Genomic DNA, 15136 nt, shown 5'->3' with positions numbered 1-15136 from the left:
GCTGCAGACAAATATATTTTCTGGTAATTAACACATCTAGAAAACTAATCACATCCTAATGTAACTCATTTTGCCTGCAGCTTCCCTCTTTTATACAGTCCAAAGGAACACACTTGCTTGACTTAAAATATAATTGTAGTGGTGTCTTTGTTTTGAAGCACTTGTAGATATCTCCATTGGTAACTCTCCGTCTCTGCTCCTGCTTCTCGGCCATCACCTGTGAAAAATCTCCATTTATTAATAATCTCTTCTGACCCTGTTGTGTGCTGCAGGGGAACAGGGAACTTTCACGATGAATTAAGCAGCAGCCAGTGTGCTCATTTGCTGTGATTTTTTTTTTTTTTGCCTTTGCTACTCTGAGGACAGAAAATAGATGTTTTGACTTTTGAGGAGAAAGTGGCAAAGGTAGTTTGCTCTTTTCAGCGTGAGTTAAGTGCAATCTTTCCCAGTGTCTGAACAAAGAGCCTCTCCCTCTAAAGTGAAAGCTGATGATACATCTGCCCTCAAGCATATGTTTTCAAAGGCAAAATGACTAAATAGGGGGCTGTTTTTATTGCAAGGTTTTGTAGTAGCACTTACTCACAAAAAAAAAAAAGTTCCCTTTCTTTCCTAGTGCAGATGAGCTTTATTAGTAATGCTCTGAATCTGATTGATATAAAAGAATGCTAAATGACATGCAAGGTCTACTTTAAGGCCAGAATGAGAATGGGTTTTGCTTTGGGTGAGGAGGTGGAAGATTGTTTTATTTTCCTTTAACCAGTACATTTAAATCTCATCTGAGCTCATAGATCTCTTTTATTAAGGTGCTATGTGTGCAGAGTGTAAAAGCTTACTTTTGGTTTAAAGTGGCTTTAGTTGGTCATCTATCCTGCACCATCCTTGTTGTACAAATTCACGAGTATTTTCTTTTGTTGCCTGTTACACCGACAAATAGAGCCTTCCTATTACATGATTTCTAACTAGAACTGAAGGAAAAAAACCACATGAAAACCGAACAAAGTCATTTCAAGTTTTCTTTTGACTTCTGTACAAGAAACTGAGAATTTGCTGATGATTTTCTCAAAACAACAGCGCAGACTGGTTTCCATAGCAAGTTTTCCTTCTAAAATAACTTGGGTCGATTACTTACACAACTAGGGTAATAGTCAATGAGAAAAATCACAACAGTTTGGCAATTCTCATGATTTGGTCTTGGGTGAAGGTCTCCATAAGCAGCAGAGACTGAGCAGGGCAGGCTTGAATAAAATTGCTGCTCAAGACAGCAACTATCTTCTGTTACAGTACATGATTTTAGATTTGCACTGTGAAAAACATTTCATAAAAATGACCTGAGTTTGGAGTTACAGGAAAAATAAATGAAAGGTGAAAGTTCTAAATATGATGGAAAAAATCAAGCCATCTTTCTGGAGATACACAAGGAGGAACTGCAGGTTTAACTGTCATTGTCCATGTCTGAATATTGTGGCTGACAAATGCAGAACAATGATTGCAAAGTACAACACATCATGGCTTAGTGCAGTATGTATGTCCCTTGCATTGTACAAGCATGTCTTTCAAAAAGAAGCACATGGTGCGCTTTTGTAAAAAGGAGTTGAGTTACTCATATCTAAAGCAACCTCGTGTCTTTCCTCTCAGGGATCCAGCATGCCACAGTACAAGCTGACATACTTCAATCTGCGAGGACGAGCAGAAATCAGCCGCTACCTGTTTGCCTATTCGGGCAAGAAGTATGAAGACCACAGGATAGAAGCAGCAGACTGGCCCAAAATCAAACCAAGTACGTAGCACGGGATCTTATATCCAAAGTTCTGCTAGAAATGCTGTCAAAAAGCAAAGCAATTGAAGAGGTACCTATATGTTTCATGAGCAGAAATACATTTAATTCCTGGCTTTAATTAAGCCTGGGGGAATTTTATTGTCTAGACAGCCAAAATGTCATTCCTGATGCTCTCACAGAAGTCCGGATCCAAATCTTCAGACAATCTAAAATGACTTACCTGCTGTCATCCAGCTGGGCTTTTACTTCTCATCAATTCAGTTCAGCTTTTCTCTGTCTAAAGCTAACCAAATGCATACTAATCTTCTCAGCTTCTTTGGAGGATTTGGTCTCAAAGACCACACCGCAGCCTTCACCGCGGTTTTAGAAGGCCAAATTGGAAATAAGTGTCAAGAAGGTCACTCCCTTGCAACCAGAAAGGTCTTCAGAGAGGGAAGTGATGTGAGAAAACAAATGAAATCAGTTGATATAGCAAAGAGAAAACAAAAGGATCAAAAGAGGTGCTAGAAAATAATTGTTCCTAGGAACAAGCCTTACCAGCCCTTCCAAGAGTACTCTGCAGGCTACTATACCCCATCCATTTCACGTTTTTCAGTTAAAGTAACGTCTTTCCAGCTATTAAAGCTATTTGTTAGTTCTGTTCATTAAATTAGCCTTAGTTTAAATGAAACAGATCTTGAGTTTGGAGACTGGGGATATGAAATCAGAGATATCTGTCTTCATTTCATGGATTTGGCCCATGTTTTGCTACACAGGCTATGACTTTTCACATTCAGAATGAAGAGTAACTACTTTAGTTTGGGGAAAAGGCACAACTAATGTACAAGGTGATTTCTATTAATCAAGCAATGTTTCTTGATAGGCTTTCGCATCTTTTAATAACCCCAGCCAGTGGGCTACCAAATTCTTGCAGGGTGCAGTTAAATTTGGTCTTTCCATAATGTTCGCAGTGACTCGAATGACAAATACTCAAGCACCGCTGCTCTCCAGGTGGCAGCTGAAGCCATCTGTGGTGCTCAAATCTAGAAAACATTGGCTAACAACCCACAGAGCACAGTGTAAATGAAGCAATGGAAACAGGCTATTTTCATTTATAGATGACTGACTTCCGAAACCTTTTCTTTGTAAGAACTTAAGCCTGTTGACCATGTGGTATAGCTTATCTCTCTCCCACTGCAATTCTCAGGAAAGCAGGGTAGAAACTAAAGGTGAGATTGAGAATTCAGATCAACTGAAGAAAGCTCTGCATAGGCCTTTTTCATGCTTAACTACGCACGTACTCACACATACACACATCCACTTACGTCCTGAAACAAAGTTCAGAGAATATTAGCAAAGCATAATTCTATGTAGAGGTTTGCATACTGATTTTTAAGTAAGAAAAATAAAAAAGACAAAGCATAAGTAGTGACTTAAAGACTACAGAGGCATTCATATGCTAGGACAAGATGTTCTAACAGCAGATCTATCAGACAAGGTAAAGGCTTTGCATCTCTTTGAATACTGATGATGTCCCCAGCATCCAAGCCAGTGCAAGAAACAATGCAGGAAAATCCTTCCTATGCTTTTCTTCAGTGCTCACATCATGAACCTCCCAGTGAGGCTTTATAGGTACAGTACATACTCACTACAGTGTATGCCCAGCTGCAACGCCATTACCACCAAAACACTGTGAGCAGAGGCACCTTAGAAATCCTAAACTATACACTTTGTAGCTGTATCTGCTGCATTAATGAATGTTGATTAAGTCATTTAACCTTCGGATGTCTTTGTTTCTCTTTCTGTGATGTGAAAAGTCTGTTAGCAGGTTTACCAAGGGTTAGTTAAGATTTTTCATTTTCTCTGCATAACAGCCTTTCATAACAGCCTCCCCTATGACTGATCCCTAGATGAAATTCCAAAGCAGATAAGAAGTTTAGTAAAATGTGGGAGCTGCTGCTCTCAGATTTGTGAAATCATCTGTGCAAAATTCATGCTGGCCTAAGAGTTCTTTGAATTTCAGACTTCTGTAGACACGCAGTCATTCAGTCAGTGGATGGGAACTGGAATGTATCATGCTAATTGGCCAGGAAAATGTGCGCCTACAAAGAAATAGTTGGATGCATGTCTGAAAGTGCTATTACATCTCATACCAGGATGCTAAACTTTTGCTTCTGGAAAGCTCCCTGAATCCTAGCTCAAGCACCAATGTAATGGTGGCATTTGCCACCAGTGGCATCTGCATTGCATACAATATGCAAGTTAAGAGGTTTGTCAACTAAAGCAAGAGTAAAGGTATCTTGTTTGTATGCATAACAATGTAATGCTGCTAAGGAAATTGCCTGGAGATCAACTAACTGATGACTACCTCCTCCTCCTCCTTTGTGAAGCAATCAATCATTACTCATGGTATTTCCAGACAAAGTAATCTCCCACAGGCAAATCACTCAGCAAAACTCTGAATAAAAGGTAGCAACAGGGCTTTGCAGCAAACAACCTTACACTGTACAACAAGAGCAATAGCCACTGCTCCAGTCTGCCCTAAGGTAACTAAACACTGACTTTGCAGGCCATGACTCAACACAAGAAATGGTTGCCTCCTAGCTAGGGACTAGGTGGTATAGGGTTTGTGCATCTTAATGCTACAACAATATTGCATACAGCAGAGATGCACCATTCACCATAAGGAAAACAAACCACTTGATTCTCCACTATCCTGAATTTTCAAAATGTGCCTCAGCTCCCTCCGTCGAGGCAGGGATTGAAGAGGAAAAGGCACCAGTCCTCAGGAAAGCAGGTAACAGAATCCTTGCCAAAAAGTTCAATTACTGCTGTGTTTAACAGTAAATATGAAATGAGAGGATCCATCCAACCCATTGCGCATACAAAGGCATAGTTCACTCTGCTGAGAGATCTTCTACACTACTGCCATTCATATTCTGTATTCAGATCTTTCTTATGAAGCTCAGGATTTTTTTTTCCCCCATTTGCCTGGACTGGGTCTACTTCAAAAAAAAAAAAAAAAAAAAAAAAAAAAAAGAGGAAATAAAGTAGCAGATTCCAGTCAGTCTCATCCTGGTGAAAACCAAAGGGTGGTAAGTGTTTAGCAATGATAAGGGGAATTACAGCTCCATTTGATGTAACAGCAGCTAATGTAATAGCAATTTTGTACACCGCTTATTTTGCAACCCTCAAAAATCATTAAAATTGATCCAATTAATTGAACAAATTACATAATTATATATTAAGGGGAGATTAAGAAATACCAGACAAATTGCTATGCACACTTACATACACCATGTTTGCATTTACCCACTTGTCTATGAAAGATCTGAAACCAGTTTTGACTGCAGAGTCTGCAAGCACAACATAATGTCCCTCTTTTTAAAAAATTCAAGTATGAGAAGTAAGATAAAGAAAAAAATACTGAGGGAAGAAGATTGGACAAGGAGAGAACTTCATGTTTCTTGAGTTACTAAGGGAACAAATCAAAGAATGCAAGTTTGTCTAAGAGCAAAAGGAGTCAGGTCTCTGCACAGAGGAGACGTTTGCTTCATCAATTTTCACAAAATTAAAGTAAGGTTTTGCAACAAATACTAACCTCCCAGCCAAATCATCATACAATATAAACCAGAAAATACTGTCATTGTTCTGAAGAAAAGATTGATTTCTTAGTTCTCCCGTAAAATTGATGGGAAAATAGAAAATGTGTGCATTGAGACTAATGTGCAGAAAGGCCGTTTAGAAAGCAGACTTGCAGCTTGCTGAAAGTTTAATTTTGACCTGGACTGAAGAGTGTGATGGGTTTTCTTGTTTGTTTCGGCATTTTTCATGTGGCTCCCCCCAGCAAGCTGTAGTCTTAATGGTCCTTCAGGCAAATAAGTAACTCCTGACTCCTAAAAATACTGTCTCACTTGATTTTGTTTACACCTCAGTGGTGCTTTTTTTGTACAGGAGGAAGGCATATTATAACATAAAAACCTGTGTCATTTGGCTTATACACTCTGAAATGAAAATTTCTATATTTCAACATTTCTTTTTTTCCCTTCTGTCACTAATCAGATCTTCTTTGGTAAATTTTCCAGTTGCTGATTTCAGGCAAGGATTGTAGTTTATAATAGTTTATAATATAAACAAGCTTAAGTAAGCTAGTATGTAAGTATTAGCGTTGATTAGCTTTAGCACAGAATTTTAAAAAACAGACAAAGATCAAGTAGCAGCTTTACATGACCCTTCACTCTATGTAAGACAATAATTATCTAAATAAGTAAACAAACTCACATTTTAAGTTTTCCTTTTGAACAGACTTTGACTTGACCGTGCCACCATTTAAACCGTAGTCAATTCAAGATCTATACACTGTCACATAACAGACTCATTCAAGATCTGTATTGCCACATAACAGGCTCCTCACAAAAAGCATCATTGCACTGACATAAGTCATGATATAGCAGAAAATCCACTGTAATGGTGCACAAAATTACCATCCCCTTGAGATATTAGGCTAGCGTGCGGTAACAGCTTTTTTTCTGTGGCTCATTCAGGGAATTTGACGCAATGGCAATTACACAGACTTTATCGTCATAGCAAAGGATGCTTTCATTGCACTGACAGCTGTAAACGTCCCATAAACTGTTTAGGAGGGGTGGAATGGTGTTTGAAAGGTCCTCAGGAAACTTGACAGACTAATTATTGCACTGAAAATACTTCCAAGAGAATAGATAAATCTTGAGAGGCACCTGACAGCAGACAAGAATTCCTCAAGGGAGCAGTTGTCCTGTTTCCTGAGTGACTTGCTGCTGTGTAGCTCTAGCTAAGATGTGTAAATAGCTGTCTTTGGGTAAAAAGCAGGCCTTAACAATCATTTCCAAGGAGAATATGAGTTGTAATAGCTACAGCACTAAAGTTCGGGTGAGGTTAAATCAAAGCACCATCCTGGTCATCCCTTTCTAGAAGATACGGATTCTGGATGCCTCCAGTTCCAGGCCAATCACTTCCCAGGGGCCTTGCTCCTTTGCCAGCCTTACAAAAAAATGCATCTTTCCTATACTTCTTATTGGAAGATGCTAAGTATCTCATATATTTGTTTCTCATGATCCAATTTAAATATGAATGGAAAGGAAAAGCAGTTACGGTTAGTTTTCAAGGAGAACTTATTTTGACAGAAATATTGTACTAAGAAGCACGGCTGTGACATTCATTTTCCCCTATCTTTGACCAATCCTGCTGCCTTACTATGGCATCAATCTAAGTTGCTTGATTGCAAAACCATAAATTATTCAGGTTTTGAGGAACAATCAAGTGCTTAAACACAGGCTGCTTAGCATCAAGGCTATGGATGATTTCAATACAGGCAGGAGGAAGCATGGGGAAGAGCAAGTCAACTCAGGGGAAATAGGGGAACCCGAACTGACGTCTGGGAGCAAAGCTGAGGTGAGTCAGGATAAACGCGGGGAGGAAAGAACAGAGATGATAAGGAAAAGAATAATGAAGAAGTTGAGATGAGTGAAAAATGAAGAAAGAGCTAAAGGAAGGAGAAAATCAAAAACTGTATCTGCGTAGGGGCTCCTCAGTGCCTGGGGGATAACAGCCATGAGAAGCATAGCACAGCACTAAGCTCTGATTTCTCCACACCAGCAGCCAACCAGCCTAGCTGCCAGGCTTGGACAAAACTGTGTTCAGCTCTGTGTTGTTTCCCCTCCCTGTTCTTGACAGAGAAACAGGCTCACATGAGCACCATCCACTGGGTCGTGCCCAGGAGAATGAGCAAGGAGCTCATGGTCAAAGGGAAGGCCTGAACACTAGTGAGAACCTGCAGGTGTGCCAGGATGGAAACAGTTATCACAGTCCTCAGGGACTTCACAGGATGGAGAGAATTTATACAGATGTCCTTGCTTTTAACACACATCAGGCCTCATCTGCCCTGCTTAGTATCCAGAGATGATATAAACGTCACAGTTCTAGTCACAAAAGCCAACAATTAAAGTATGTATTAAAAGGAATTCATCCAACTGCTAAACATTGCGCAGATACTTTGGTGCGTCCTTCCTAAAATGAGAAGAGAGACTGCAGATCAGTCTGATAACTTACACTCACCCTCTGTCAAGGTTTTCTTCATGGGGAGTGTAAAGTCTGTGCAGATTTCATTCCAGCATGCAATCCTAAAAACAATGAATAATAAAGATAACAGGAAAAGCATTCTGCTGATGAAAGTTCATTTTAAAGAAGACTACAGGTTTAGTTATCCAAACAGCATGCTTTTTAAAAACCCCATTCCTCTTTTCAGTAAGTTTTCAACCTAAATCTGGAAATCAACACAAGTGTTCATAGTGCCTTCTACTTCAGATGAGCAACAAAGCAAGCAGAAACTAAAAGAGAAAGGTCATATATTTTGTGTATATCTGAGAAATGACGCTGTTTGTATGATGACGGCAACAGATTTTTCTGGTTTCCCTTCTTAAAATGTATTTGCTCAAGTGGGAGTTGGAAACTTTGCAAGACATCATTGTTTTGAAAAACATGAAAAGGACAACCATATGGATACACAAGGGTATAAACTGATGTAAGTATGAAGCAGCCCCCTAAGCAATCAAGGTTAAAGAAAAACTAACAAAGTGACATGCACAGCCTTCCAGTCCACGCTACTTTGGCTAAAGTGTTCATTCACAGTTGCTGTCCAATGCATGTTGTTTCATGATTTGCCCCTACAACCCTCATTCTACCCAAATGAGCTCCCTCTCACACTCCAGCTTCACGTGGCTCCTCTTTCACTTGCTCATCTAATGTAGGAGCCTGGCAGGAACCGACCTATGTGCTTTGTTCAGCTGGAGTCGCATGAACCACGCCTTTCACCAAAACCGTGTAAAATTTAGCAGTTTTAATACCATGCTTATACACATGGCACATTCGGACATCCCCAGAGGTTCCTTGAACGTGTGCTGTCAATGAGCAGAGCTAGGGCCAAAAGCACCACAGGAGGCTCAAAGCAAGCCGCAGAAGCCCATATCCATGAGTCTAAGGGTAACACTGCTTATGTGCAGACAGATGGTTTTCTGTTGTAGTCTGGAGCCCCTGAGTAGCTGGCCTGGCTGTAGTTTTTGCTGCTCTTCAGAAAACGGGCTACGGGCAAGGTGTCTAGAGGTCACATTGAGGTCATTTGTCAAACGCTGACCTTGCCTCCACCAATCAAACTGCGCCCATGCAGTGTGAGGGCTCCTTGTGTCCTTCCTTAGGGTGAACTGCGTGACACAAAACCACCCACCTCTTCTCCATTTGGAAAAGGAAAAGTCTCCAGTTTTCACAGGGAACATATTCCTGCCCACAACAGCCAAACATATATATACAATCAATCTCCTGGTTTTGCTATGAATTTATCTATACAGGAAACTGTTCTTTTAGGTTACAAGAGCAAAAAGATACTTCACTGCAGGTTACTAAAAACTTTGGTCTTGTTACATGAATTTTGGATAAAAATGTTTCAAAGGCAGAGAGATTTGTTTTTTCCTAAACTTTTCCAGACTGCAAATGCAACTTTATAAGCCATTATACCTTTTCCTCCAATATAGAGGAGATTTACTATAAATATTTTCTGCCCCTTGACTGTTCTTTGTTATTTTCTTCAGCTGTAAAGCAGCTTGGATATCTGCCATACTTTCTGGTGTGCAAGAATAACATGCCCTGCACCCAAGAAGAAATTACAGATTTTCACAATGATCTGCACAGCACAAGTGTGCTTTCTTCAGACCTCTCAGAATTGCACTCATTTACGGCTTATTAACTCAACACTTGACAAAAGTCAGTGTATAATCATATACATACACTCTTATCAGCAAGAAAAAACAAACTTACATTTATATTCAAATTACATTTTTTTTCCCTGTTCTTTATAAGAAAAAAAAAATCAAGTGGTATTTTGAACACACAAGAAAGGAAGGAACATCTTCCATTTGCCATCTGTTATGCTTTAAATAGTCCATTGTTTAGTATTGATGGCAATAGATATGCTGCCTCTTAGCAAAAAAAACCCCAAACCTCATTATAAATCAAAGTATAATGCCTTTTGGACATTTAAGGCTTGCAGGACAAAGTGCAATAAAACCTCCTCTCATTTATTAATTTTATACTTGCATTATGAATCATGCAAGTGCATGAATATTTCTATTCCACACAAAACAATGCTGTATTTGTATATTTTTAATTGTAAACTCAGTTTCTTTTCCAGGAAAGAATAACCAGTTCTTAAGAAAATAGCTCAGCACTGAGGAGGAAGCACTTTGTTGGCAGTACTCGTGTTTTCAAGAAATGAATAACAATTCTCTTGAATTCTGTGGACTGCTATGAAAAAAAAAAAGTTAATCCAGAAATGACCAGATTCCTGAAAAACAGAACTTGGGAGATTACTACCACTCTGCCACTCAACTGCTTTTCACACCTTAATCCATGTTCCTCAACTGTCAGAAAGATGCCTTCCTCCTTTTGTTGTAATCAAGGGTTTCTTAAAAAAAATATATATCTATACAAATAAACTAGCTTTCATTTTCCTTGTAGTGACCGACAAAATGAAACATCAGTCAAAGCTGTGGCTTTTAGACTTTCCCCCATACGTAAACACAGCAGAAGATGGTCTGTTCTGTTTCTAGATGAAGCAATTGTAGTTTCCCAACCTGAGCAGCGATCATCCTGTTTTGACAGTTATTGCTACAGAGGCTGGCTTAGTCACATTGACCTAGCCAGAAGTGCATCAGCCCAGGGGCACTCCTACCAGGGCCTCCAAAAAAGGCCAGTTAACTCCTTCAGGGGCAGCAGTTATTGCTCCTGAGCTGGCTGCACTTTTGCTGGTACCTGTTGTCAGACATTGGTGTACAGCCTTGTGTGGTCTGGGGGAATCTGAAGATAGCTGTAGGCTGACCATGCTGGCACGTCCAGCAGTTACGCCTGCTCTTATCCCTTCTATTCATGCTTGCTTGAAAGATGCGCTGGTATCCTGAATGAGCAAACGTTATTTCACAGCTCTGTGGCTTTGGAGGCAGTGATGCTCAGGGCACTCTGCACCGTTAGTCCACAGCACAGAATCAAGACGCTTCTCATTTTCACAACCAGAGAGCTTTTCAGTTTAGCATTTGGGAATGCATCGTTTCCTCTCTGGATTCTCAATGAAGCGATACATGGACTTGCCAGGACCTCGCTGCTCTCTGGATAATAAACATAGGAAGTCTTCCCTGCAACAAGTATATTATTATTTCGAGCTAGCAGTGCATGCTTTCTCCCTGGGGTACAGCAGCTAATGCTCTTTGAGCTCTCTTGCTTCTGCTAGTCATCAGCATAAAATTTATACCAGCTTCACAGTGCGCTGAACTTGGGTGGGGGGAAGTGTATCATGAGTACTGTGTTCAGATGCAGAAAAAAAAAATGCACAGAGGAGTCCTGGATGCCTTGTGCAGCTGCCAAATTCATTTTGCAGATACAGATTTGACATCTAAGATTCCGTACCTAATGTGATTCACATACTGCATACTAAACCACAGAGCCACGTGGCAGTGTTCTTCATTGATGAAGTTGCCTTGATAAGCAGGTCACAAATGCATGAGGTTTCACTATTTTTGCCTTTTCATTAAGAGCTAAAATAATCTCATGGAGTAGAAGTGTCATTCCAGCTGTCCCATAAAGACAGTTCTCCGGGGTTTGAAAACACATTGCATGTTTCCAGTAGCCAATATTCTCACGTTTCCACTACCGCCCTTTTACATCGCAAGACAATCTTAAGATGGGCATACATATTATTTACATAAAGTGTAATCCAGATGAAAATCGGGTACAAAGCATTTGACTGTGACCAGCACTTGCAATCATGCACTTGGAATTTTTGAAATAGCATCCTTTGAAACGCAGAGATTTAAAGGTGAACAGCACCGGGTTCCCCTAAGCAGATTCTCACCACCCTAAACATGACAGATTTTCCCAGCTTAAGGTGTGCTCCGAGGTTCCAGCCTCATTTGATACCATGCCAGCAGCTTCTCCAAAATCGGGCAAAACAGCAATCCAAGTTTTCATGTACATTATGCTACTAAATTAATAACTGAAAAGTAAGATTGATTCTGTATCTCAAACTCTCTTACAGATATCCATGATGCCTGCTTAGTTTATCTTCCCCTGTGCTTAAAGTCTGGAGGCTTCTTCCCCATGACTGACTAAGGTTTTTTTTGAATGCAAGCCAAACGAAGTAAATTTGAGTATCTTCTTAGCATTTGCAGTTCAGTGTGAAAGCTACGTTTGTCTCTTGGTGATGACTGTCAAGTGAAATGTCTTGTCACGATATAAGTTCTGAAATACAGATACTTCTCTGAATCCTCGTTTCTGAATCTAAAATAAATGTAAATGAAAAAGCACCTTTGTCATCTTTACCCAATCTCTTACTTCATACCCCAGCTGAATCCTGCACTACAGAATCTTGAGTAGTACTTTGCTTAACTTTGGCGGTCACTTTCCTCGGGAGGAAAAAGCAGGGAAGAGAAGGAAAAACCAAGATTCCACTGAAAAGTTTCCCTGTATAAAGAATTCAGTATACTTAGGGGCACATTCAGCCTTTACAGCACAAGGCTAGGAAATTGGAAATGCAATACCTGGTTTCTACGCTATAGTCACCTTCTTGCAGTGCAATCTGGTTATGTCCTTAACCTTACTTTTTTTTTTTTTCAGTCCATGCATTTCCCTACAGAAATACTGTGAAACTGTTAAGTGCTATTGCAATGCACACCCTCTGAGTGGTAAAAGTGCAACTATTACAGACTCCCTCTTTTAAAGGCTATGATTTAACTTTTGGTCATTTTTTTTCTTTTCTTTTTTTTTTTTTTTTTTTCTTTCTCCTCCAAGCTATCCCATTTGGCAAAATCCCCATTCTGGAAGTAGACGGAGTTACCATTCACCAGAGCCTGGCAATAGCAAGATACCTTGCCAGAGAATCAGGTAACACATATTTGATTATTTTCTTGCTCTGTTCTGCACCCACCTTTAATGCTCAGGAAAAATATGTCCACAGCAAAAATAGAAACAAACCAACAGCTTGGCAAGCCCAGCCAAGCAGAAGTCAACATCAGCATGGCAATACTGGTACTAATGCTTTTCCCAGGCACAAACAGCTAACAGTTATCAGCCTCTCATTGCATCTGTAGTTTATCTGCCAGCGCCAAGTGCTGACCACAGAAATCCAGTGTACCATATAGGATGCTATTAGAGGTGTCACTCAAAAAGTGATGGTTTAAAAAGCACCGAGGAGTGCTGTGTGGTGGCATGCCCATGTTCAGCAGCCTTTCTTACCATAATTTGTTGCCAATTTTGCTTGCTGGGTTGGGGCTGCTGTGACAATCCTGATGAGATCTCAGGCTACAGCCCCTGCAGTTCCAAGATCAGAAAGAAGAAACAGAGCAAGACACATCTGCTAGGATGCTGTACGACAGGGTTGAGAGTCATTCAAATGTCATGTAGAAAGTGGAAAAAAAAAAAAAAAAAAAAAAAAAGACAAAAATGATTCAAAGTAACAACCTGTAGTGTGAAACGCTACCATGTTCAGAGCTGAAGTCAGGTGGCTGAGCTCCTTATTTGCACTGTAAGTGCATATGCCTAAAGGAAAACTCAGAAATGACACCCACCCCCCTCCCCCCATCTGATTGCGTTTCCCCTCTGCACACAATACCTGGGGTTTGGGCTGACTTCTCCAGCCAATAAACTTCATTCACCTGTCACTGCACAACAGAAAGCGTGTACCTGTGGCTTCCCTAAGGCTCTCAGGCCAGTTTTCCATGGAGCTAAACTTTGAGCTGCCAGGCTAACCAGAGAGATGACCAGGAGGAGGAGGTTTTGGAAGCATTAGAGATTATCACAGTCAGCAGGCAGAGCACTCTGAAGCAGATTTAGGCAACAATTCTGAGCTGGCAGAGAGATTAGATCAGATGGTGACATCACTTGCATCTTTAAATACTTACATGCTATGGAAATACTCGACCTCGACCAGTTAGATAAAATGGTATAAGACTTAGTAATGCAAATAATCAAAGAGAGTAGTCAAGGATTGCTTTAGGTCAGCAAGCTGTCATTCAAAACCATCTGCAAAACCCGTCTGGTCGAAGGTGGATGTGTTCATGGTGTGCTGAACATCAGCAAATTGAAGTGGGGGGCTGGGAAGCAAGTAGTATCCTACTTTTTTTACACTCTGAGCACAGAGACGTAACCTGCCTTTCAAAATATCTCACATTTTCCAACTGAGGAAACAGGCAGAAGTGCAAAGCCTTATTCTTCAAAGCACTAGCACAACATATTTTCAGGCATGTCTGCATACTGTGGTTCCTGCCAATTTACTCCATCCTTGATACAATCTACTACTTGCAAGAGAAGAGTATGACAAGCGTCCACCTGGTAATGAAAAACGATGAGAAAGCCTGCCTTCCACCCACACTGCCTCCCTCCCATCTCCTATCGGGAGGCTGATCTGGAGCTGTGCTCCTTTTACGGTCCGAAGTTCTGACGTAGGCATTCCCCCAACCCCTTTTCCACCAGCTTGCCACAGCCACAAAGGCTAGGGTTCTGGCAAATCCTAGCACACTCAGGCCATGCTGTTCTCCTTTTGCTGTTAATCACACTGTCAGCTACAGCAGGGAAAAAAAATATTTTCAAATTCATAGTGAAAACTTGCTACTGCTGCTAAGTCTGCATATGTGTCACTGAGCCTTTAAAATTAAGAAATGGCATTTTTAGGTGCCCGTCACTAACAACTCTTTACTGAAGGCTCACAGAACTTGATGCCCAAAAGGAGAGGCACATCCCTTTCCTTTAAAAGCATAAAGCTTCAGTAAGGGAGAGGACTTGGCAGAGGAAGGGCATATGGTTTATGGGAGCCACAGAGCTTCCAGGTGAGGCTTAAAGAACCAGAGAGGAAGAGGATGACCTGAACCTGCAGGGAGGTGAAAGCATGAACACAGGTCTGTGGAACAAGAGCAAGGGAAAAAAGTAGTAGCATTGAGAAGACTGCAGGAAAGCCAACAGACAACAGGGGAGGAAAGCAGATTTGTAAACAAGACAAAGTTTGGCTAATGTGCCTGATTAACATGAAGTAATCGAAAGAAAGCAGGATGTCACAAGAAGGTTCAAAATGGGACTGAACAGGCAGGACAGAGGGAAACAGAAGCAGACTTTCACAGAGGCACTTTTGGAGGTTGTGTTGAGCGACAGAAAGACCATGAGATGGATAAGGGCATTGGAAGCTGGGACAGAGAAAGATTAACAGAAAGGAATTAGTGCTGACCCTCACTGAATGTCCTGAGATAGTGGAAAGCAGAGAGAAGGATAAAGAAGCAGTAGTCAGGCCACAGGCTCAGGTGGTGGGAAGAA

The 15136-nt window shown here is 40.7% G+C and overlaps 1 protein-coding gene and 1 long non-coding RNA gene across 4 annotated transcripts in view; both read left to right on the top strand.

Annotated features, from left to right (window-relative positions):
* HPGDS (hematopoietic prostaglandin D synthase) overlaps positions 1–15136 on the top strand; it is a 30490-nt gene that overhangs the window by 10440 nt on the left and 4914 nt on the right. For all 3 annotated transcript variants that reach the window (XM_009474699.2, XM_087736285.1, XM_087736286.1), the window contains 2 exons: positions 1636–1777; positions 12626–12718. In XM_009474699.2, coding sequence (XP_009472974.1) covers positions 1645–1777; positions 12626–12718 — 226 coding nt within the window. In that variant the 5' untranslated portion in view covers positions 1636–1644. The remainder of the gene's footprint in view (positions 1–1635; positions 1778–12625; positions 12719–15136) is intronic.
* Positions 6679–12141, top strand: LOC148051473 (uncharacterized). The gene is made up of 2 exons (XR_015699765.1): positions 6679–8318; positions 11874–12141. It is a non-coding gene; the product is annotated as an uncharacterized LOC148051473 (long non-coding RNA).

Source organism: Nipponia nippon, unplaced genomic scaffold (genome assembly GCF_047370975.1).
Source record: "Nipponia nippon isolate SJK-2023a ecotype South Korea unplaced genomic scaffold, ASM4737097v1 scaffold_6, whole genome shotgun sequence".
In the NCBI taxonomy this organism is placed as follows: domain Eukaryota; kingdom Metazoa; phylum Chordata; class Aves; order Pelecaniformes; family Threskiornithidae; genus Nipponia; species Nipponia nippon.
Note: the sequence above shows the minus strand (reverse complement) of the source record. Positions and strands in the feature narration are given on the sequence as shown.